Source organism: Podarcis pityusensis (assembly GCF_964106645.2).
Source record: "Podarcis pityusensis genome assembly, chromosome: 7".
In the NCBI taxonomy this organism is placed as follows: Eukaryota; Metazoa; Chordata; class Lepidosauria; order Squamata; family Lacertidae; genus Podarcis; species Podarcis pityusensis.
Genome location: NC_138031.1, coordinates 41,576,350 through 41,601,688, shown reverse-complemented (window position 1 = coordinate 41,601,688; position 25,339 = coordinate 41,576,350). Strand labels below are relative to the sequence as shown.

Here is a 25,339-nt window from a genome sequence, read left to right as displayed (position 1 = left end):
GGGATAAAAGGGGTAGTCCTACCAACCAGGGCCATCTTAAGCATATCCGGCGCCATGGTTCAAAGATCCCTCCAGCGCCACGGCCCCCCGTTTCCCAGAGTTGTCAACCTTTCCCCAAGCCTCTGCGGGGATCGCTCTCCTCCCGCGGAGGCTTGGGAAGGAAATTGCACGCCCGCCAGCCATATGGTTGACAGGGCACAGCTGGCGTGTGTGCAGGGAAAGGGGAGGCTGCCAGCAAAACCACGCAGCTCCTGGGGCGCCCCTGAGAGGCCAGCGCCCTGGCGCAACGCGCCAGTAAGCCCAATAGGAAAGACAGCTCTGCTACCAACCATTGTCTTGGGCTCCTGTCCACCACTGACATGCAGTCCCTGACTGGGTGGTGGTGAAGCATTCCTCATTTATGCTGTAATGATCACTAAACTTTTCTGGAGAGTTCAGTCACCTGTTGTGCAGCATATAGATCTTCCTTTGTGGAGACATTCATTTGAATGCTGTCTGCATAATTTTAAAAAAGATTGGCTGGCTCTCTTGCTTTTAAGACCTTTAATTGGACCTGATTGTAGAAGGCTATTTGTATTCTGAACAGAAATAAATAGGAGTGATAACTACCTATAATGTACATATTGTAGACAGTCTTGAAACTGGAACATTATTAAGCCACTCGCTCCGCATCACAAGGCGATGTAAATGCATTGGGCTAAATGGAGTGATAGAGGGTGCCTCTGCAATTTGCACCAGTTTTTCCCTTCCCATTATTCTCCCCCATGCCATATTCCACAATGTTCAAAAGATACACCCACCATTGGAAGCGGCTTTTCTGGGGCACTGGATGTTCCAGTGTGAGGGAGATAGGGGAAAGGCCTGCCTTCATACTTCATTGCACAGAAGCCTTCATCCAAGCTCTGGTCATGGAAAGGGCAAGAGTGTGGAAACAGAAGCTTGCACATTCTTATGAGAGTGGTGCTATGCTGGACTCCCAACTCCCAGCAGGGATGGCTTTCATTGGGCACTTAAGCTTTTAATAACACAAAGAGGAAAAACGAAAGGGGTTCCCCAGTTCTTCTGAGAGAGGGCCAGGCAAGGGCTGCGTAATAATAATAAAAAAGCCTTCTTGGCATTAATAAGGCTTTGGGTTATTGTACTCCTGTTAGTAACCACTAGAGGGCATGCAAGGACAAGCAATAGTAAATAAAGCCTTCTTTTTTGACTGGGGAAGGGGAAGGGAGCTACTCCCCCTTGTCCTCTGCTCTTTCTCTCCCCAAGAGAGGGGCTCTCTTTGAACCTCCACAGCTTCCCAGTCTTTCTCTTTCTCTTGGTTCCCCTTCTGCTTTGAGCAGCTGCTAAAGGATATCTCTGCTACCAAGCAGGCTCAAACTGTTTCTGCTTTTGTGTAGCAAAACAGTGTGTCTAAACTGACCCTTTGGCCTCCAGCACATCACAGTCCTTCCTTTCTGTTCTAGCTGCAAGCGTTGGCTTGCTGAGATGAGGGGTGTGTTGGCTTAAGGAAGGGGGCAGCTTGATGCGAGGGAGACCACTAGTGTGGCTCGCAAGTTATTGCAGTACTCCATTGCTTTCCCCTTAGTTAAACTAATTAGAACAGGGGTCAGCAAACTAGGGGGCTGGTCCACTGTTCCTCAGACCTTGGGGGGGGGGCAGACTATATTCTGAAAGGGGGAAAATGAACAAATTCCTATGCCCCACAAATAACCCAGAGATGCATTTTAAATAAAAGGGCACATTCTACTCATGTAAAAACACACTGATTCCTGGACCATCCATGGGCCGGATTGAGAAGGCGATGGGGCCACATCCGGCCCCCCGGGCCTTAGGTTGCCTACCCCTGAATTTGAAGTTATGACTAATCATTTGGTAACCATGTAATCAAGTGGGTACTAGAACACCACCAGGCGGTTGTTATTGTGCTGCAGTCACTTGAAGAGGCAGAAAAATGCCATCCTTGCCATTATTTAGTTGTTAACAGCTTTAGAGCAACCTCCGAGAGAGGTGTGCCTGGCTCAATAGCAGTCCCATTCAGTGGGGTGGAGCCTTCTTCCTGACAGGGGTGTTGCTGCATCTTACCTGGATAGGGCAGGGCAGAACAGTGGTGAGGTTGGCGCTGCACAAGTGCACCAACAAAGCCGATCAGGTGCTCTGGTTGGTGTGTCGTCGTCGTTCCCCCCATATGTTGGGAGGGTGAGCCACCTCCACCACACAGGCCCATCCTGGCCTGGTCCCTTTGAAGCTTTCGTTTCAAAGACAGTTTTATCCCGGAGAGCCTTTGTGGAATACTGCTCTTAACTAGGGCTTGGTGGCTGCTGCAACAGCAGCTCCTCCTCCTCAAACGATTTGATCTAAGCTTTTGGGTTTTTAAAAAAGTTCGCTTGTGTTCTGTGGCTTTCTGGACTGGGAGTTATAATATGTGTTCTGCTTTAATAATTATGAGTTGAAGTGTTGCATGATTATCTTCCAAGCGGTACTGGTTGGGAATATTTACATCCCCGGGGACGTCTGATAATTCTCTTGCATATATGCACAATGCACACACAATATAAGCTGATTTGGCTGTGACCTTTCGCTCAGCATGATAGCGGTGTTAGTAAAGGCAAATCCCACTTGAGTAAGGAATAAAGAGTGCCCATTTTAATCAAGGGTAACACCAGGGTTGCATGTGACAAACTATACATACTTTGAAAAACAAACCTGAGGGTGTTCCAGTTCTTTAATACTGTTATCAGCACAAGTAGTGAGGTGTTAAAACCAATCATGATGTACAAATGTTAATCTCATAGTTGCTTCTGATAGGAAATTTGTAAAGTGGTATGGCTCAGTAATAAAAGATGCATTTCAGAGCATGCTTCCCTGGCTTTTACTCAAATCTCAGTCTTTTTATTCTTACTATGGCCATTTATTTTAAAGAGATAAGGCGTTTTTGAAACATACATGGGACACTTGTAATTGAGGCAGAAATATGTTATGGCAAAATAAGGGGGAGACCCTCAAACTTTACTTTGAAAAGCATTACTGTATGTGTATTTAACAAACTTCGCTTTAGCTTCCCAATAAAATAGAACTGTGAGACTAAACATGAGAAATACGAACTTCACCCACTTAAATGAATGAAGAATGGCAGAAAATCTCTTGTGCCTTAAGAGGGCAACTGTTCTAGCAAGTCATTGCAGGTCAGGGATAATGCAGCTTGGAAATTGTAGCATAAATAGTTCCTTAGGACTAATCTCTTGACCACCCTGATGTTGTCTTGCCTCTTACTTGGAAAGTAGAGTTGACTTGGTGACCTGTGGATGCTACTGGATAATGTTATTGCTCTCCGGATTGCCTGTACTATTGTGAGTTTGGACAAAATGGTAAAGCAAGAAATTATTTAATACACTACAAAACATTCCTAAAGCTTCCCCACCCCACTCCACCCCACCGCCACCCCCACCCCCACCCAAGAAAAGAATTAAAGCTACAAACAGGATCTGGCTGTATGGAGTTGTATAACAAAAAATCATGATGCATATATGTGAACACCCATACAGGTGAAACTCAAAAAATTAGAATATTGTGGAAAAGTTCATTTATTTCAGTAATTCAACTTAAAAGGTGAAACTAATATATGAGATAGACTCATGACTTGTTTTGCTGATTTCATTTAATATTCTAATTTTCTGAGATTGTTAATTTGGGGTTTTCATCAGCTGTACGCCGTAAACATCACAATTATAACAAATAAAGGCTTGACATATCTCGCTTTGCATGTCATGAGTTTATCTCTTTTTTTTTTTTTAAATAATATTTATTAAGATTTTCAAAAATACAGAAAGTAAGAATTAAAATACATTCAGAACCTTATTTTCATACATCCACTTTCTGGGACTCCCCCCTTCCCCCACCCCTACCATATTCCTTTTTCATGTTGTTGGCTCCACAAGCTCTCGGTTCTAATTAAAAAACTTAATTTGTTTAGACCATTATTCGAATTTAAAATTTATGCACTCCTCATCAATACCCTTAATAACAAACAAAAGATTTCTTCCCAGGGCCCACCCCATTTTTATTCCACAATTTCCCTTTTTTTTTTAATAATAAAGACACCCCACACAATAGAAATATCAGAAATAAGAAATAAAAGGTATAATAGATGAAACAAAGCCAGTTCAAAAAAAGAAGTTAACAAGCCTTTGGATTTTAGTTCTCCCCCCCTGTCCCCGGTTTAATTTCCCCCTGACCACCAAACCATGTTATCCGCCTGGAATTCTTACAATCCATAAATCGCCTATTTCCCCCAACTCCTTGCTGGCTTTTTTTTTTTTTTTTTTTCCCTTTTATAGTTATTTTTAAAACACTTAACTTCGGATCTTTAATAAAACTCCCCCCATTGTTCTTTCCAAATTGTAGTCCAGTTTCCTCTTGTTCCGCTGCTGAAACGTTCTAGTTCAGAAGCTTAGTAAGTCTGCAGGGATTATTGTTATTCAGGAACAAAAACTTGCGTTCAGTCCCTTCCTTTCTTCAATAGAAAATTCTATTGTCTCCTTTAGCTGAACACCCTGTAGACAAAATATTATTTCCGTTTTGCAGCTTTCCCAGAAGATAACCAGTCCTGTAAAATTCCAATGGTATTTTTCCACTTACGACCATCTTTGTAATGTCCCGAAACTCCTCTAGGGGGATTGTTGTAACTTTGTTTTCTCTAGTCCAAAAGTCCGATTGTTATCCATGTTTTCGCCATTTTGTATCCAAGTTTTAACAAGTTGTAGCAAATTGTAACAAATTTAGCCAGCAAAGTTCTCATAATAAAATCCTCTCTGTTTTCCGACTTTGACAGCTACTTTGACAGCTGTCAAAATCTCCGACTCTTTTCACCAGGCTCTCTCTTCAATCACCCCGGTTCCCAGGGGGGGGGGTTACGTTTCTTCTCCCTCAATTCTTCCTCCAGCACAGTTCTTATAGATCCCCATCGTGGAATTCTTGGTTTTTATCAGCAATACAAATCTTTTTGGACCTTGGTTTCCCCGTCCTTGTTTTGGAAGGTTTACAATAGGGGGGGGGACTGACTTCCTTTTTGGATCCCCCCCCGCTCGTGTCCAATTCGAAAAGAAATTCTTTTTTTTTTCTCCTTTTAAACCCAGTTTCCAAATTACTCACGGGTTGTTGTTAAGAAGTCCGAATTTTCAATGGAAGAAGTCAGCGCTCTCCGCCGGATGGCATGCGGCTGCGCTCGGCAGGGATAGCAGAGGACTCAAAGCACCACGCTTCTCCCCGGCACCCGATCCGTAGCCTTTAAAAAGGCTCCTTCACGAGTCGGGAGGGCGCTAGCGGTGCCAGCCGAGTCTCCATGTCCACGGCCCTCGTGGCCGTGGTTTTTAAGGGTCCCCGCATCGCCGGTGCGGTAGGACCCAGCCCCTGCCGAGCAGGCTCCCTCCGGAGCTCGGAGGGAGTCCGCCATTCGGCGATGGCGCCAACCCGGAAGTCGTATATTAGTTTCACCTTTTAAGTTGAATTACTGAAATAAATGAACTTTTCCACAATATTCTAATTTTTTGAGTTTCACCTGTAATTAAAAATGCAACATGCAACAGTACACCACTTAGAAATGAGTGTTTATTATTATTATTATTATTATTATTATACCCCGTCCATTTGGCTGGGTTTCCCCAGCCACTCTGGGCGGCACACAGCATATATCGAAACATACTAAAACATCAAACATTAAAAACGTCCTGATACAGGGCTGCCTCGGATTTCTTCTAAAAGTCAGATAGTTATTTATTTCCTTGACATCTGAAGGGAGAGTGTTCCACAGGGAGGGCATCACTACCGAGAAGGCCCTCTGCCTGTAGTTAAGCTGTTTATAAATGGTTCAAACAAATAAATCTGTTTCGGGCCACAAAAATAATAAGGATGCCCTCAGTTTGCTTTGAACGGCATAGGGAATTATATGGCTCAAATTATTTCATTGTAAGAACATAAGTGATGGATCACACCAAAAGCTCCATCGTCGAGCATTCTGTTTCCTACAGTCGCCACCTAGATGCCTGTGGAAAGTGCTCAGGCAGGGCCTGAGGGCAATAGACCCCTCCCACAGTTTTTTGCCATTGGTATGGAGTCGCAGAGTGCCTCTGAATCCTCAGCTTCCGTGTGGCCTTCCTGACTAGACTCCAGTAATGACTTTGCCTTCCAAGAGTCTAATCCTCTCTGATGGGAGCTAGTGGACATTACTGTATCTTGTGGCAGTGAGTTCCATTTTGTCTGTCTTCATTCTCCCACTGATCATTTTCTTTTGATGACCCTGATGATGGCAGAAGGAGAAAGGCATCATTTTAGAAACCTCTGTCATGCATCTCCTCTTAAATTGCCTTTTCTAAAAATAAAAAGCCCCCTATGCATAACTCTTTCCTTGTAGGGAAGTTGCTCCCAGCCCCCTGATCATTTGGTTGTCTCTTCATTTTTAAGCTGGAGATGCCAGGGATTGAACCCAGACCTTCCACATGCAGAGTGTGGGCTCTACTACCAATCCTGATGAAAATATAAACATCAAGCTTTTTAAAAGAGCCCATGTCTTGCATCAGCTTAGTGCCCTTGTAAACAAGGTTAAACTGTTTTTGTTTTCCCCCTGATAATTTCCATAAACTTTGCAGAGGTACAAGATGAAAACTATTGGAGATTAAAAACTATGGTTTTGTGAAAGTCAGGTATACGTTTACACCAAGAAATCCTAATTCAGCACCAAAACAGCAGTAAATTCATGGCTATATAAATACTGAACTATGCAAATTCTATGCTGTTTTCTTGGGGGGGGGGGTTTAAAGTTTTACATAAGGATTGCCCAGAGGTGTTTGAAGGCTAAAAAGGGGAAAGTGACTGAATATTATTAAGTAGTCTTGCCAGAGCAACCTATCTAATTGCTGGAGCCTTTAACAGACCCCACTTTGATTTGCAAATGTATCTAACTATGGGAGGCTAGCAGCATTCCTTTCATAAGAAAAAAAATGGTTTATGTTCTTATCTGAAGGTGGAAATATATTGAGAAATTGGTATATATGGCATTGACTATCAGCACAAAAACAACCATGTCAGACAGCACAAAAGTGCATGACATCACAAACCAAGCAACAACAAAGCTCCTCCAATGTACCAGCCCACAAGACCAGCTAAATATAAAACATAACAAAGGATTATGAGTACAATATGGGTGGTTCCTCTGAGCGCCTATGCATAGACCATTTTGTGTAAATGTCTTGTTCATGTACTCTTTGCTTGTAGGGATGTCCTTCACTCTGCTAGTCATCCCAGTTTTGTTTATAAGCAATGTAGTTTAAGTTTGTCTCATTCCAGCATTTGCATTTATTTATTGTTGTGGGGTGTTTGCATGCGGTCAGGATTCCTGGTTGCAACTTTGTTTATTTTTGTGTAGACAGATCTATTAATATTTATTGGAGTGTAATTTTAAAACAATAGTTTTCATCTGAATACTTACGATTCTGCTGTTAGATATGTGTGGATAAGTCTGACTTCCCTCAGCATTTGCACTTATTTAACAAACTTAAGAATTTGAGAATCCCATTTCTATCCCATTGTTAGTATTCAAATAAGTTAAGTAAGAGCAAACATTCCTAGATATATTTTATATTTTCCTGCTTGAAACATTGACCCTTAGGCCAGTTGCTTTAATGGCTATCACCTCCTTTGGTTCCTTAATTAGATTTTACTAGAACTTTTCACATTTCTTACTACAGTTCCCTTGCAGTGTGGCATTCTTAATGGAGTCAACAGTGTGTGTGTGTGTGTGTTTTTAGCCTGAAGTGACATTTATACACTCCTTCGTTAACATCTAAGGAAAAGTGCTGAATATATGGAGGGGATTTTTTTTTTTAATGTACTAATTGGGAATACATTAATTATATAGTAGCTTTAGGACTCCAGCATGGTATTCAATAACACAGAACAAAACAATTTAGCCAAAGAAAGATCATCAAGATTCAGGAGAAAATCTGGTCCTTTCTTTTGACATAATATTGCATATGGTATGCAATTTAAAACTGTGTTAATGGCATGCTTAATCCACATAGCACTTACAATGGACTGTACAGACCGCAGATAACAAGCAAAGTTCAGGCATTCAAGCTCTTGTGACTGTAATTATGCAAGGCAGAAGAGTGGGATCACCCTGTATGTTGCACTTCACATTAAGCCCAACCATGACTTAGCATGAATGTCTAAGCATGAATGCTCCTTGAGGTGAAATAATGGCTGCTGATTTCCCCTGATTCTCATTCTGCTTTTGCACTGCCATGAACTAAGCCATGGTCTTTCTTGCTCTAGACAAACCATGAGCTGTCAGCCCAAGAAGAAACCTAGATTACAGCTCATAGTTTGTCCTGGAGCAAGACAAACCATTAGCCTGGGTTTGCATAACATGCTAAGCCCAAACCATGGCTTAGTTCAGAGCAGCACAGCAGCAGGAAGACATGGTGAAGAGGCTCCACAGTAGCAGTGTCTTCTCTGGGAGCTCATACATTCACATTAAGCCATAGTTTGTCTTACCATTATGTGCAAAACAGCTTTTGCCATTGGTTAAACTAAAGTAATACTAATTTTTAAATTGGTGTTCTACTCAAATTTTGGCAAAAGCCATGCTTAAATCAATTATTGGAAATCTCTCCAAATAAGATATATATATCTGGGCAGTCTGATCTGTAAAAGGTATGAAGCCATAGGAATTCAGGCAGCATGAATGAGTTCCATTTGGGATTTTTATTATTACTCTAATAATTTGTTTTTGCAGCAAGAAAAATAGATGCTGCAGGGGGAAATCTCTTTAATCCTAATGAAAGTGAAGTAATTATGCTTTTAGGACATGTAGTAATATAATGACTGTGAGTTTTGTAATATGCTTGAAACTTGTTATATCCAGTTTATGTATCACTTTAGGGCAAAAAATAAATTGCTGCTTACGAAAAGAGTGTAGAACTGTTGGGAACATCATTTGTGATGTGAACAAAATTATAAGGAAAGACTCGTGCATCTGAATGAGTCAAAAGTTAGAAGTGGCTAATGATCTGACATACGGGTCAAAGAATATTTTGAGGAAATTGTTTTATTGACAGGTGTAATGAGGAGGTAGGTGTTTGCCACATGTGAAAAACAGACTGGTAAGAACTAACTTTGGCTACCATTTATTGTAAGTGAGAAAAGAGTTTAACCATGAGACTTGGTTCAGAAAATACAGTAAGCCAAACGCTAACACAGGTTTGGCATTTGTGCAGAAGAGCCAGAATTACTATTACCATTTAAAACCCACATAAATAGTAAATACAGGCTCATATGGGGAAATATTTTTATGAGGATGACATCTTGTGGATACTGCAGAAAACTTGCATGTGTGAACTGTGTTGAGCCCATCACAGAGATGGCCGAAATTCTTTCTTTCTTTCTTTCTTTCATTCTTTCAAAAAGGAAATTCTAAGATTAAAGAAAAGGTTTGTATTTAAGAGGCACCCAATGTAAATGTACCAGGAAGGTTTTTGGGTTTTTTTCCTCAATTGTTTTCAATTGTGCAGCATTGTGTTGGTCTGCTGAATCATATGTACATATTCAAAACATAAATGAAGGAATTACTTTGTTTTCTCAATTATAAAGTTAAATAAACTGCAAGTTTGATGGCTGCTAGAAAACATACCACTTTGAACAATTTGGGCAATTCTGTCAAGTACATTAAACATTTTCCAATTGAAATGGTAAACATTGAATGAAAATCAATTCTGCAGTGAAGGCCACAAGTACCATTTCCAAAACATCTTAATGTGTTTTTATTTTCCCCAGGTGCTGCCAAATCCAGTCCTGCTTCAAAACCAGGCTCTACACCGTCTCGTCCATCATCAGCAAAAAAGACACCACCAAGCAGCTCAGCATCCAAATCTGATAAAGATTTGGAGACACAAGTCATACAGCTCAGCGAACAGGTAACGTGCTTATGTTACCAAATGGGAAGCTACCGTTTGCCTGAGTGTTTTAGTGACATTTTCTAGGTTTCCAAACAAGGTGATGACAGTGTGCCTTTCCTGATAGCTTTGTGCTGCTAAATAAGTTCTAATAGCATCAAACTTGGCAAGTGCAGCAACATTGTCCAGCTCTAGCCCAGCTGTCACAGAAAAATGCCTTAATGAGAAAAGGGAAACAATATGTCTTGCTTCTTTCCTTCCTTACTCACATTTATGTCCATGTTGACCCTCTAGAAGTTCATATTTCCTTGCCTGGAATATCAGTTGTGAAAAGAAATACTTACAAGTGCATATAGCACTAGTTTAAACACTGTCTTAAATGGTTCTTGAGGGTACAGGTGATTAATTGGGAGATAGACACTTGTTTTTCAGAGTGTAAGAGAATAAATTCAATTCTATTTGTGTTTATGGTATGTAGGTATGCAGTGTCCCTAACAATTATGCAGACAGACAAATGCAGCATATCCAGTGTTAAGAACTGCTGTGTTTTTGCAGGTACATTCATTAAAACTTGCACTTGAAGGTGTGGAGAAGGAAAGGGATTTCTATTTTGGAAAGCTAAGGGAGATCGAGCTTCTCTGTCAAGAACATGGGCAGGAAAATAATGACCTTGTCCAGCGGCTAATGGAAGTTCTGTATGCTTCAGAAGAACACGTAAGTCCAAGGCAATCACTTGCATTTTTCATTACATGAGGAATGTAGAAGATGTGAGCCACTCATGAGTCCACTGCCGCATTTCCCTGTCCACTTTTTATGTGCCTGCCTGCTATCGCTGGGTAAGCCTTGTATGGGGCGGGGAAGTACTCACGAGTCACTAGATATACTCTGGACTTATACATGTCATCAGAGGGGTACCGTGTTCATGGAAATCGTTAACTGAGTGTGTTCATATCTGTGCAGTGCAGCAGTTTATCTATCCTTCAGCAAGCACAAGTATGTTCAAGAATAATTAGCAGTAAAGTGACCAGGAAAATACTGGAGAGGTGTCAACATCTTGTGCTACTATTACAGAGATGACTCCTTTCCAGGAACATTCTGGGTATATTCCAAACACTTTAACTGTAAGCTTCTGCTTTATACCTTAATTCCTTCAATCTGCTGTGGAAGTGGATTAATTGATTCCGATGATCCTTAAAACAGTAGCACATCTAGTTAAAAAAGACAGCTTCGTTTAGCTATGTTAAGCAAGTAAAGCAGCATTTTGCCGTGTCCCTCTTTCCGTGCAGTCTACCTCCTGCTCTTAACTGTGTGTGTGACCATGTCTGGAGATGATAAGCAGATTGCATTCACAAGTCATGAAAATGTACAGGTGCAGTTTGAGACAGAGAAGTTCTCGAAGCCTCTTTTGGCTAGCGAGTATAATGTAAATGTGATTAACAGATAGATGGTTAGATGTCTAGTACACAAAAGGGCACAGCACCCATGTGTGAAGACTTTCTATAGATTCAGCAGAGCTCTGTGTTTCTGCCTCACCCAGCAAATCTTCCTGCCTGTGTACAGGCCTCCATTTGTCCCGTTGGTCTTCTGTGAGTTCCTTTCATATCCATAACAGCTTGCGTTGAGTGGAAGCTGGATGGAAGGGAAGATCTGATTGGGATAAGAGAGCTGTGCCCAGACCACCTATTTATTCTAAGAGCCTTCTGCATGTGTATTGGCAGAGGAATGGTGCATCCAGTGCCAGACTTACCGTATTTTTCGCTCTATAACACGCACCAGACCATAACACGCACGTAGTTTTTAGAGGAGGAAAACAAGAAAAAAATATTCTAAACGAAACAGTGGATGTATGATTTTTGTGGTTCATGCTGTGGCCACAGACATGTGATCTGACGGTGAGTTTGGGGTAGCCCAATGCAAAAATCCTGAGGATCCATGTGGATCCATGCTAAAGTCGCCCTAAAGTCGCAGGGGCGCTGGGGGAGTGAACGGGACGCAAGAGAAGGAGAACGATCCCTCTCTCTCTCTCTCTCTCTCTCACACACACACACACACACACACACACACACACAGAGTATCAATCCTAAAGTCGCAGGGGCGCTGGAAGTCGGAGGGGCGCTGGGGGAGTGAACGGGAAGCAAGAGAAGGAGAACAATCCCTCACACACAGAGAGAGACACACAGAGTATCAATCCTAAAGTCGCAGGAGAGCGCAGGGGCGCTCGGAGAGTGAACGGGAAGCAGGAGGAGGAGAAGGATAGCTCAAGCACACACACACACACAGCCCCTACAGTGGCTAATCCAAAATCGGACAGCAAAAAACTGCAGGCAGGGACAGAGAGCACCAACCCCGCTCTGCTTCTCTCCCTCCTCCTGGCTAGGCTGGCTGAAAAGCTTTGCTGCTACTTAGCAGCTCAGTGGGGAGGAGAGAGGGACATAGAGCACGGGGTTGTTTTAAAGCAGTTTTAAAGCAGCCAACCCTGCTCTGCTTCTCTCCCTCCTCCCTGGCTCGGCTCGCTGACAGGAGCCGCTTACACCCGCTTTGCAGTTTCAAAGCGAGCCACGGACTGCTCACAACTGCAGCAGATTCCCCTGCCATCCGTAGGCATTCGCTCCATAACACGCACAGACATTTCCCCTTACTTTCTAGGAGGAAAAAACTGCGTGTTATGGAGCGAAAATTATGGTACGTATCAGCTAAACAAGCTATAGCTTAGGGCCCCACTCTCTTGGGGGCCCCCAAAAATTTTAAAGGGAAAAAAACTGGATGTACATTTCCAAAATATAAGATAAAAAACAAATAAAATAAAACCTACATACAGCAATAGTGTTTTGTGTTGTGGGCCCCACAATGATGGGCCCCACAAATTGTTATTTGCACATTTGTTGTGTGCAAATGGCTTTAGATACCTATTAGGTCCATAAATTACCATATAGCATTTATTCAACACAAGACACAGCGACAATTTGTTGTTGACAAAGGACAGCTGGACATATAAAGGGCCCCATTACCTTCAGTAGCTTAGGGCCTCATCAAACCTAAATCCGGCTCTGTGCATCCTGTAATATTACTACTTGTGTTTTACTTGAGTTCCAGAGCAAGGTTCACCCATGTGCACCACAACCCAGGTTCTTCTTTATTGAAACCTGTGTAAAACTATCTCAGGCATAGGCAAACTCGGCCCTCCAGATGTTTTGGGACTACAACTCCCATCATCCCTAGCTAACAGGACCAGTGGTCATGGATGATGGGAATTGTAGTCCCAAAACATCTGGAGGGCCAAGTTTGCCTATGCCTGAACTATCTTTACCCTAGTGAGGGGCAGTACAAAGGTGTTCTTTAACTTTGCATATTCTTCTCCTAGTTGCAAGCATGCCAGTCTTTGAGCTAAATACCCAAATGTAAATGGTCTGAAATGCCACAAGCAGGAAGTGGATTTTTCGTTGGATAAACTGCTTTAAATCTTTTACAAGGATATAATTTTGTCTCTGTATACAACCCTCAGTTCTCTTAAGCTTCAAAAACAAGTGCTGCCAATTTGGAAAAATGCATTCACTTAAATGAAAATGTTCCATTGTGTGTATGTGTTGGTGGTGGCAGTTGTTTAAATAGCATCTCATCCCTATTCATATTCTGCAGATGTACCACATCAATGAAAAAACATTATCAATTATTTTTTCCTTTTAAAAACACACTTCTGTTTCATCTATCTGGATTGGAGAAAAGGTTATTGCATAATGAATGAGCACAATCTTTGCATGCAGAAGGAACTGGTTTAATCCACAACATCTCCATCTATATGAAGTTGTTTGTTACCCCTCTGGGCTGTTCCTGTAGTGCTATTTGAAAAAAGAAGCTGATAATCATTTTTTGATGGTTATGTGATCTGGCCTTTCTCAGATAGTGCAACCAGTAGGGGGGTGCCATATAAGCAATCAGATTTGTTATTTGAGATTGCAACAAAGCTCATTCAAGGTGTGGGGCAGGTAGGATTTGAATGTTGGTGTTTTATAAAGGGCAACACATTAACTTTCATTTAATGAAATAAAGGTGTAGATTTCTTGTTCAGCCACTGTGCCTCAGCACTGTAACCTTCTCCACAGCTACATCTTTGGATTTTAAAGGCTATTGAAACTTTAGAAATTATCTTCTTTCCCATACATAGTCCTGGGGTCTGCATTAAATCAATAATTGAATGGTGCTGATATTTTCTGGTTTTAATAGTCCTTTGGTTCATTTAAATATACATTAATATCCACCATTTTTAGCAGACAAGGCGGGGTGGTAAATCTCATTTTGGTATTTTCAGTATCTTGTTGACTTGGCTAAGATTTCACACACACTCATTCAATGGTTGTAATTTCCCCCCCATGTTAAACACACAGGAGAGCCACACAGATGAACATGAAGCTGAGGACCAGGTTCATGAACAGCCCCAGCAGCAGGAAGAATACTGAAAAAGCCTGGCACATTTGCTACTTTTTAATTTTGTGTGGGAACTTATCTTCTGAAGAATGGAACGTGTGTGGCCTCAGACTTGAAACCAATCACTCTCAGTCTGCCATTAACATAAATGTACCATAGTGAGTGTCAGCCAGCAGCTGCATTCTGTACCCATCCTTTGCCAACATGTGTTTGCAGAAGTCTCCTTTCAGGATATGCACCTGAGAAGGTCTCCGGGCTCTGTCCCCATTTTCTACCAATGCAACTTCAAATATTTGGCTGCTTGAGATTTGTTCAGCTTTTAAAAATATATATATATATAAAATATATATTTATTTTTTTCCTTTTGTCTTAAGTATGATACATTTGTAATTTGTTCAAAACTATTTATATGGGCATCTCTTATGACAAAAAGTACTGTTCCGTTCGATTTCTCCAATTTCGTGGTAATTTTGGCCTTTAATAGGGCATAAATTTGGTCAGACTGTGCAAAGGAGAGGAAACTATTGAAACCACACTCAAATTATACTGGTCCCCGTCTTTTATCACAACACACAAGTGAGCAACTTTTTCCTTTTTTTATTTTAAAAAAGCAGAACTGTAACCCTCCTGATGTTGTACACCAAAGCATGTTAGAAATCTACACAGTGTATGTTTTATTTCGGAATATGCATACATGCCTGCCTAATTCTTACACTGAGAGCTCTGTGACACTTTCCTTGCTACTGTAAATGTTCTTTCCCCCCAATTCCATATTCAGTGTCTTGTTGGTTCAAGCATTCGTGAAACTTTCACCACTGTAGCTGCACCTGCAGATTTCACTTGGCTACAAACTTCCACTGTTGGAAATGGCAATTATGTGAATCAACCACTTTCCTCTTACTTGTGTGTACATGAAATTGGGGGGAAATATTTTTTTTAATTGTAGGATTGGACATGCCAAAACATTTACCAGCACAATCGTACATGGTTTTTCCTCTGAAGTCTTTATAGTCTTCTTTGAAATGTATTGTTCATTGAGCACCTCTTTTCCATACAGATGCTAGTGCCACTTTTCAGGCTTAGCCTGGGAAGTAAAGATACATTACCCCGAGACGCAAAACAGGAATTGTTCTGTGGTCTGCAACTCCTGAAAGCATTGGCAGAATGCAGGAACAAAGTGTTAGTTTACAGAATTGTTTCATTGCCACAGGTTTTAATATTACCTTTATTTATCTTGCAGTTAGATGGTGACATTTTGTAGTAGAAAAATAGCAAACCATGTATTAAAACATTCCTTATTTCCTAAACTTAAATTGCACATTTTCTTAGTCCAGTTGTAGGTTTATTTGTTTTTATTTATTTGTGGGGGGTTTTTTCCCTTGCTACTTCATTCCTCATCCTCAGTTTGATATTTGACTGGTTATTTGGCTAGGCAAGTACAGCAACAGAAATCTAATGGAATATCAACCTGCAGGCTACAAATATTGAAGGTGTCCATGTAGCCTTTTGAACTCCAGAAGATGAGCGCCGCACCCCATAGTCGCCTTTGACTGGACTTAACCATCCAGGGTTCATTTACCTTTATCTTTACCTTTTCATTGATTCAAGCAAGAAGCTCTCGCATCTTTAAATTGCTCCTTTTTGCAGTAAAGTGGCTCATATGTAGTCATTCAGCTCAGGCAGCATGTATAATACGGTTAAACATTCGAAGAAATGTTTGCATCTCCTTAGCTTAACCCCTTTGGCTCAACAGAGCTGTAATCAATCTCTTCATATTGGAAATATTTACACAGCTTGGCCCCCCATCCCTTTCAACTTTATCACCATGAAAATCAATGTGCCCCCTCTTTTAACCCTACCCTTTCTTAATTGTTCAAGGTGATTTGGTTTCACTTAAAGGCTTTATACATAAAACAATAAAAGAACAGTTACTTTCAGAAGGATGTAATATGCTATCATGATGCAGAATAGGAAAAAAAATGCATATTCTGTTTTACAGTGCCCACAATTGTATTATTACTTCTAGTCTTGCTGTCTCCCAAGATTCTAGTTTTGCTGTTTCCAAAATGCCCATTGTGATCAAAGGGAAGATTGGGCAGTTCCAAGTTTCCTGAACCAGCCTTTAAGTACCCAGTCATTGTCACAAATGCAGTTGTATCCGTTTCATTTTTCCTCTTGAGCAAATTTTCAGATCACTTCCTTTTGAAGTGCTTTCTGGGCTTTTCTGGGTTTCTTTGTTCTCTGATAGTTCCCATCAAAGCCTCTTTGCCCCCTAGTCCTGTCACTTAGCTTCTATGTGTGTATGTGTGTGTGAAAGGGAGGGGGGTGGACTGTGTCTGATTTTCTTCTGTTGTTTTTGTATAATCGACCTGTGGGGCAGTTTCACTCTGCCACTTTTTTGTTAGGAGACAGAAAGTGGCTGGCCTAGGAGGCAGGAGGATAGTCATTTATAATGTACACAAATATATATAGGAGCCTGATCTGCTCAGTTGTGCTGAGGGGAGTGAGAGACTCTGGAAAGGGAAAGAGGACAACCCCCACCGTGGTGAGTAACCCTGTTATTCCGTTATGGTTTTAATATGCATTTGTAATTACTTTTACTAAATAGCACACCATAAAGCTTTGGTTATATATTAAATGTAAACTGAAAGGAATGTAAACATATGTATTGTTAATTATAAATAGATAAGTAATGACTTAATAGATGCAAAAAGTCTTATTCAGATGTATCAATCATTTTACGTTACCCACCAATTGTCGCATGATAGAGTAGACTTTTTTTGGTCTCTGAATATGTGAATAACTTGACTTGCGTTATCTTTTTACATATTTAATAAAAAAAAGTATATGTTACAAGGTGCCTAGCTCAATAGACTTTCATGAGGCTATATGTGTTCTATTTTCTAATAGATAAACCGGTTTCATTCAGGTACTTTGAGTTGGGTTAAAGCCAAGTACTTTTAAAAGTAAAAGGCTATTTAATCCATGTACATGTCTTTCTTTGCATCACATTTTGAAACAAAGCAAACGGCAATAAAAATAAATTGCTCCTGAATCTGCTGTGAACATATTAAGAAACACAGACTGAGAGATGGAATGCAGTCCAAAGCTCCACAGAAGAAGGCCCAATGCATTTCCAGAACTGCAGGTGGACATAAATGCACACAGCAGGAAAATGTGTTGGGACAGTCCTTAAGAGGGTAGAGCTGGGCCAAGTCTTGAACATATGAAAGCCTTGCATGTGTACTGGGCCTTCTGAGTATACAAGGTGCCTCTGTAGCATAAGAAAATCTTTAGCGCATGCTCACACTAGAGTGTTATATTTTAAACACTCATTTATTACTTAAAGCCAATACAATATATCACTGTTTTAATGACCTTCTCCAAGATGGCCTTGATTTTGGATTTTAGCCATTCACATCAACATCTGGTGAAGCTTCCAGAAAAATTTACACAAAGCAGGTCATGTGTTCTATGAAGGGCCTAATCAAGTTCAGAAGGAACTTCCTGGTTACTATCCGAAGGAGGCTTTGGGGCTTTCATCCTTTCTCTGTCCATTAATGCTAAATTAAATAAGGTGCAACAATAATTGTTCCATGTGGGGAAGTCAACCCTACGGCTCCAGTTCAATGCTGTCATTTTATTAGAACTTTTACAGGTAATTAAGAACTGGGAGGAAAGCTCAGTGCTGTTTCACTCCAAGAGGAAATACCTACTTGAAATTGTTCTCCCCATTTTAACCCCCTCCATGGCTCCTTCCCATGATCTCTCAGTTACCAAAGGTACTTCTTGTTTCCTTACAGGTGACAGAGGAAATGAGTTTAATTTCACAGTATTAATATTATTCAAAGTAAGTGTGCTTAAGTTGGGTCCAGGCTTCCTACCGGCAGAAACAGGTCCTGCTCAGGGCCTGATCCACTGGCTGATTGAGAGGATGTATGATTCTATTGCATGCGTTAAACAATATGCTCTTTATAATGCAACTTTACACATGCAATCAAGCCAGAATCATTGGAAAATAACATGAAGTTAATTTCACAATAATATATTATTCTAGTGATCGCTATTCATGAATATGTTTTGAAGCACAGCTTAAACACTAGCTGCTCCTTGCAGAGAATCTGGTGTATTCCTCAAAAGGAATGGAGGAAAGTGTGAATGATTTATTTGAGACCCAGCAAGATCAGCCTGGACAGGTTGAGGTGGAGATGTAAGACTAGGGAGTTGTATTGGTGCGTTGTTACTTATTTGAAACAAAGTCCCACAAAACAGATTAAGAAAACCCATTTCAGGACTGCGCTGCATTTGAAGAGTGGAAGGTGTACCATTTGAATATATTTTGTCTAATGTCAGTGCTGCCAGCTCCTTCAGATGACCTGTTTCTTGATCATTCAGCACGATTTGCTTGCAGAAGATTTAAAAACCTAGACTATGTCTAGTTTTCATTGGGTACTTGTTAGATTTGCTTACAGGCAGTTGCATGACAATGAGACCTTGCATTCATGCTGATTTGCTTGTGGATTTTTTTACACATCTTCCCATTATTTATTTATCCCACACTTTCCAATACATTTTCCTGTCACTTTCCAAACAGCAATTTAAAAAAAAAATAAATCATTTTTTTAAAAAGTGCATTTGTTATGCCAAGGCAACAGAGTGTTTTAATCCACTTTGTGCAAACCTAAAATTCAAAATAATGATAGTCTGAAGGCACCCTCTGTTTTTGTCCAAATTCTTGAATATAATACTCTCTCTGAGGATCAAATAAAATAAATCTAGCATGTAGTATTATGAAAACATAAAACAATTTGAGATAATTTGATAATTTATTGCATCATTTCCGTATAGTCTTTCTTAATTTAAGATGTACAGTATATAGCAAATGGATATACTTAAGCACCAATAATTTGTGATGATGAAACCATTTGACATGAGTTTTTTATTTGCAGAAGAAAGGGATAGCAGTTTCAGAAGAAAAACTAGGGATGGGGCAGAAACAGCCAAAATATCTAGCTAGCAGGACCAGTGGTCAGGGATGATGGGATTCGGAAACTTCAGCTGGTGCAGAATTCAGTGGCTGGGTTGCTCACCGGAGCAAGATGGTTTCGGCATATTACACCGATCCTGGTCCGACTGCACTGGCTACAAATTAGCTTCCGGGCCCAATTCAAAGGGCTGGTTTCGACCTATAAAGCCTTAAATGCCTCAGGACCACAATACCTCAAGGACTGCCTCTTTCCATATGAACCTACCCAGACCCTGAGATCATCTTCTGAGGCCCTTCTTTGTTTGCCTCCTCCATGAGAGGTCCGGAGGGTGGCAACACAAGAACAGGCCTTCTCTGCAGTGACTCCCCATCTGTGGAATGCTCTCCCCAGGGAAGTTCGCCTGGCGCCTTCACTATACACCTTTAGGCGCCAGGCAAAAATGTTCCTTTTCAACCATGCCTTTGCCTGACTTGATCTGCATCCTATACCCTTTTTTAAAATGCTGACTCTTTGGGGGTTTTTTTTTATTGGGTTGTTGCGTTTTGTTTTGATTTTATGTGTTTGATATTTTATGAGAACTGCCCTGAGACCTTCGGGTATAGGGCAGCATAGAAATTAAATATAAATAAATAAATGATGGGAATTATAGCCCCAAAACAGCTGGAGACCCAAGTTTGGGAAATCCTTAATTAGTGAGAGCAAAAAGGAACAGTCATCAGGATGATCTGCAATATCAGCTATAGAATCACATCTTAAATCCTTTTAGTTAGAGCTTCTGATAATTTGTTGCTTCACTTTGAATACACCTACTTTTTGTTTTTGTTTTTTTAAAAAGGTGCTTTATTCCACATTTCTACAAAAAAAGGTATATTTGGTAGTGTTGATACTGTGCGTACGGCATTGTTTCTTGTTCACTTCTTGTAGATGTTGAAATGTTGGCTCAATTGTTTCACTTAGAAACATAAAAATAATGGACATCTTTATTAGAAAATGGAATGTATACATCAGCCAATAGCCAAACTGTTCTCCTAATCACGTAGCATTAAAGGAACTTTAGATAAATGCTACTGTCCTCATTGAAATTCTTCTTTACAGAAAATATGTTAATGAGGTAGAATGGTTAGACAAGACTGAAGGAAATTAGCTTCTGTTATCTATGCAAGCATAAAATTTGACCCAAATAAATCTCTGTTAATAATTGTGATACTAATGTGTGTTGCTTTGGCTTCTTCCACTGTCGCTTGACTTGTACAGCAGTGATAATTTGCTTTTCCAAGGAAGCTTTTCCACGTATTCTATGCAAAATATCTATCTGTTAAGGTCAATCCCAAAGAAATCATTAGTGTAAACAAGCTGGAGAGTGTCATTATCACAAAGGAGCATTAATTTAGTTTGCCAAATTGATTGGTTGATTACATTAATATCCTGTCTTTCCTCTAGGAAACGCAATGCACATGGGTAACCAAGCAGTCTCAAATCCTGATGTGTTTGAGAATGCCAATGACTGTTACTTCATGGGTACAGAAATTGGGCCAAGGGAAGCACTGGTAGAATGTATCCCTCTTCCCAGGTATTTGGTGAGAGGAGAACTTGTTGCCTTAAAATTGTTTCCAAGTAATGTAAAACGTACTTTGAATGTAATGTAAAACAGCATCTTAAAAAGTAGAGACATCACTTTGCCAACAAAGGTCCGTATAGTAAAAGCTATGGTTTTCCCAGTAGTGATGTATGGAAGTGAGAGCTGGACCATAAAGAAGGCTGATCGCTGAAGAATTTATGCTTTTGAATAATGGTGTTTGAGGAGACTCTTGAGAGTCCCATGGACTGCAAGAAGATCAAACCTCTCCATTCTTAAGGAAATCAGCCCTGAGTGCTCACTGGAAGGACAGATCGTGAAGCTGAGGCTCCAATACTTTGGCCACCTCATGAGAAGAGAAGACTCCCTGGAAAAGACCCTGATGTTGGGAAAGGAGAAGGGGACGACAGAGGACATGATGGTTGGATAGTGTTCACGAAGCTACCAGCATGGGTTTGGCCAAACTGCGGGAGGCAATGGAAGATAGAAGTGCCTGGTGTGCTCTGGTCCATGGGGTCACAAAGAGTCAGACACGACTAAACAACTAAACAACAACAACAGTGTAAAACTTTGTCATTCCACCCTTAATGCCTGTCCTCCTGTACTGAGCAATTAATTACTTGCATTTTTGCACTGAGGTGTCTCTAAGCAACAATAAAAACAGAAATTATAGAAACAACAAGCCATGTTTGAAGGTCAGCTAGCAATAATTACTTTTTAGGGTGCAACAAACCACTATCCATAGTTTAGATGTAATGAAAAGCCAAGGCCTCCTGATAGCTAATTCCACTTTTGCGACAGTAGGAGCAAAGAAGGAGTGATTGGTTTGCATGCACAAGCGTGGGGCTTTTCATGGAGTTTGGTCTATTATGTGTGGACATGACACATGACCCAGAAGCTACATTTCTTTCTATATATTCCAAGACTTTATCCACCAAGGAGAAACATTGACCTTAATACTTGGCTAGCTGCTCTATAATGCCTGCAATATTGCTTCTAATAAAGCTTCCGATTTTACTGCAATTGTTGCCTTTTGGGAAAGAATTTGGGACATTCATGACACATATAAATGGTTACATAAAAAACCAATCAGCAGAGATTATGACTGATTGGGTTAGAGATGAAAGCCGTCTCTCTCAGTTGTATTTTTATCCTCTGGAGAACCACATTTCTCTGAAGTGCTTTGATGACACTGGTCAATAAAGCAGCAAAAGCAAATGCTATATGGCAAATCTCAATCTTAGTGCTGTCCTACTTTTCATTGCCTTTTCGAGAACTGCAAGTGAAACTGGTGTTTCCTTTACCACTTAACCTGACTTTTATTTCAACAGTCCATATTGATAATGTGCCAGGTAGCCAACACAAGATCTGAATTGCTTCATTAGCTTATTGCTCCATTGGCTCTTGTGATCTACACAGCAACAACTGGATTTCAATGCAGATTGGAGGAAATAATACTTGCTGCATTTACCATTTTTGTTGTTGCTGCTCATATCCACTATGGAGTCTGTGTGGTAAAATATGAGCTTTTATCATAATTACTAATAAATACAGATTGTATTTGACTGCCTTCAAAAAGAATGTGGGGACTAGAATGAAAATGAAAAGGAATAATGCCTTCCATTTTGGGGGATGTGTGGCTACCTGATATTTTTCCTTTTAGTAACTAAGATTCCTTGGGCTGCCTTCAGCTTGGAGGGGGTGTGTAATTTTTAAGAGGCCTGGAAGAGGAGAAGTAAGAATGTGACTCTTTGGGTTTATGAAACAAACTCAGGTTTTCAGTCATGTAATTTTTTCTAACACAACAGTAGTCATTTCTGTAAATCATTGCCTTGAAACACCATTTTACTGTAAAATCCACAGTAAATTGCTGCCTAACAAGGAACATCTGCCAGTATTTATTCTCTTGCAAACATCTCAACATTATTGGCTCAGATATGTCTGGATAGTATCAGGAGCAGGAAATGCCAAAGCAAGTTTTTCTTATTGAGGAACATCGCCTGAACTCTAGCAAAAAGCATCCACTCAGTATGAAAATCATTCTGTAATAAATCTTGTCTTGCTTTAAGCAAGGCTGGATGCAAGTTCTAAAGTGTGCTTATGTCTGGAGGCATAATAGGTATACAAATAAAAGTAATGTTTAAAATTTGCAGTGTAATGCAATCTAGAAAAGTTATATCCACAGCAGCTTTTGTGTCTTTAGTTTTAAATATTTGAAAATAATATAACTATATATAACATGATACTTTGGCTAGGTATTCAAACTATGGTGACTCTTCTCTAAGACAGGGATAGAGAAATTTGTGGCCCTCCAGAGTCTCCCAAATTTTGTCAGCTTCAGCCGAGAGAGCCAATTGTCGGGGATTATGGGAGGTATAGTCCAACAGCATTTGGAAGAACACACATTTCCCTAACCCTGGTCCAGGACTAGATTACTAGTATTTTGTGATTTTATCTTGTGAACCACCCTGAGACCTGCAGGTATAGGGTGGTATACAAATGTTGTTGTTAATAATAATAATAATAATTTGCCTATGTGGTGATGAACATTAGTGTTTTTGTTTCTTTCATTTTGTTTATTTTAAACAACACTTTCCCCGTAGTGATTTGCAACAATGCATCCAAAATAATAAATAATAGTAAAAAAGATTCAGCACACTCTGCAGAAACAGTTGGGTCTAATAAATAGGTCATTCACACACTTCTAAAAAGCAGATCCTCTATTGAAGTTGTGAAGAGCAAATGCCCTAATGAAAAAAGGCAACACACAATACCTCTGAAGACAGATCTTAAAGCGGAAGAGAGTATTTGGAGGAGCTGCTCTACAAGTAAGAAACCCTGCCATATCTTATATTTATACCTTGGCTCTGATTAAATGCATATTAATGAGTGAACCTGCAGACACACTAACTTTAACCAGCCATTGGTGGTAGTAAAAATATGATAAAGGAGTTATTACAGCTTAGTGTAATAATCACTTACTAAACTACATACTGAATCACCTACTGAACTACATACTGAACTACGTACCTGCTATATACAGCAGTTTAGCTGCTGTGGGTATTATTTCAATTAGGTAAGCATCCAGATAAATATTTTAAAGAATAGATTACCCCAGATGTATAAACAATTCGGTGTAGTAGGTACATCCTGATGAATTACAGAACAGAGACAGCACAGGAATCACCTCTTTTATGTCAAATGAGGAAACCCAGTGAAATGTCAGTTGCAATAAAAACAAAGTACTGGGTTGTATTCAACATTAGTCATACTCGGGGTAGAACCATAGAAATTAATGAACATGACTAACTTGTTACTTTAAATGGATCTATTCTGAGTAGTCCTGGGTGATATATTGATAAGCGCCTCAGCTGCTGTGGTGAGAGGTAAGGCAGTTTCATCCTGCACCTTGTCAGCTAGGGCCAATGCAGCTTCTTTCATCACCACGGTTTATCACCAAACCACAATGTTTGGCTGGTGATACATGGCGATGTTGAAAACCTAACATCACCCAGCCCTAATTCTGAGTAAAACTCCAGCCATTGTTTCCAGCAGTGAATTAATGCAGAAAGCTAGCCCTGAACCTTATAGCATTATGGTTATGAAACAGAACCAGGCTTGATCATAGACAAGAAATTGGAAAGAGGGGAAAGGGAAAAGGAGAGAATCCTAGCATCCCACATAGTGCAAACTCGTTGGGCCATAGCAGGCCAGCAGCTGACCGAAACAGAACACACATGTTGAAACATTAAATGCATTTCTCTAAAAGGGAAAGCCAGAGGCATAATGACTGAAGTGGAAGAACATTACTTAAGTTGACATATCTGTGTGAATGTTGTAGAACATCTGTGGAAGGGAAAGAAATATGCAGCAGACTCGAAAGAGAAAACATATAAATGGCAATTCTTGATAATCTGGAATTCAGACTGGAGACCACAGATAGAAGGCTGAAATGGGCTTGGTCTTACGTTGTGCAGGCCGCATAGTGATTGCAAATGTGATAATCAAAGTTTATGGTAAGCCTCAGTAATATTAATATTTTTTTCTTTCTCACTCTACACATTGTTTATTATCTTAAGAATGTAATTACTCCTCATTCCCCACTCCACTTCCCTAAAAATAAAAATAACAGCTGCACTATGTATAACATCTGGATGGTGTCCTGCAAAAATAAGAATCTCAGGTATTTTGAATACCTTCCTGTATGATTTTGAGCTTCCTGCTCTCAGAGTTGCCTATAGTCAATCCTTCATATGGTTTCCATTAAGGAGAACCTTTGCAATAAAGCCTTGACTTACATACAGCAGTTAAACATCTGCACTGCATTAGGACAGAGATGAGACAAAACCATGATGCTTGAGGTTAAATCTAAATTTCCTACTACAATCCTAAAGTATGATTTGTTAAAAGAA

At 40.2% G+C, this 25,339-nt stretch overlaps 1 protein-coding gene and 1 long non-coding RNA gene across 5 annotated transcripts in view; one reads left to right on the top strand and one right to left on the bottom strand.

The window, feature by feature from the left end:
• Positions 1 to 15,670, top strand: part of MAPRE2 (microtubule associated protein RP/EB family member 2) — a 90,630-nt gene extending 74,960 nt beyond the window's left edge. For all 4 annotated transcript variants that reach the window (XM_081013845.1, XM_081013846.1, XM_081013844.1 and 1 more), the window contains 3 exons: positions 9,823 to 9,962; positions 10,497 to 10,655; positions 14,324 to 15,670. In XM_081013845.1, coding sequence (XP_080869971.1) covers positions 9,823 to 9,962; positions 10,497 to 10,655; positions 14,324 to 14,395 — 371 coding nt within the window. In that variant the 3' untranslated portion in view covers positions 14,396 to 15,670. The remainder of the gene's footprint in view (positions 1 to 9,822; positions 9,963 to 10,496; positions 10,656 to 14,323) is intronic.
• Positions 1 to 25,339, bottom strand: part of LOC308481468 — a 75,240-nt gene that overhangs the window by 42,075 nt on the left and 7,826 nt on the right. The gene's annotated exons all lie outside the window — the stretch shown is intronic.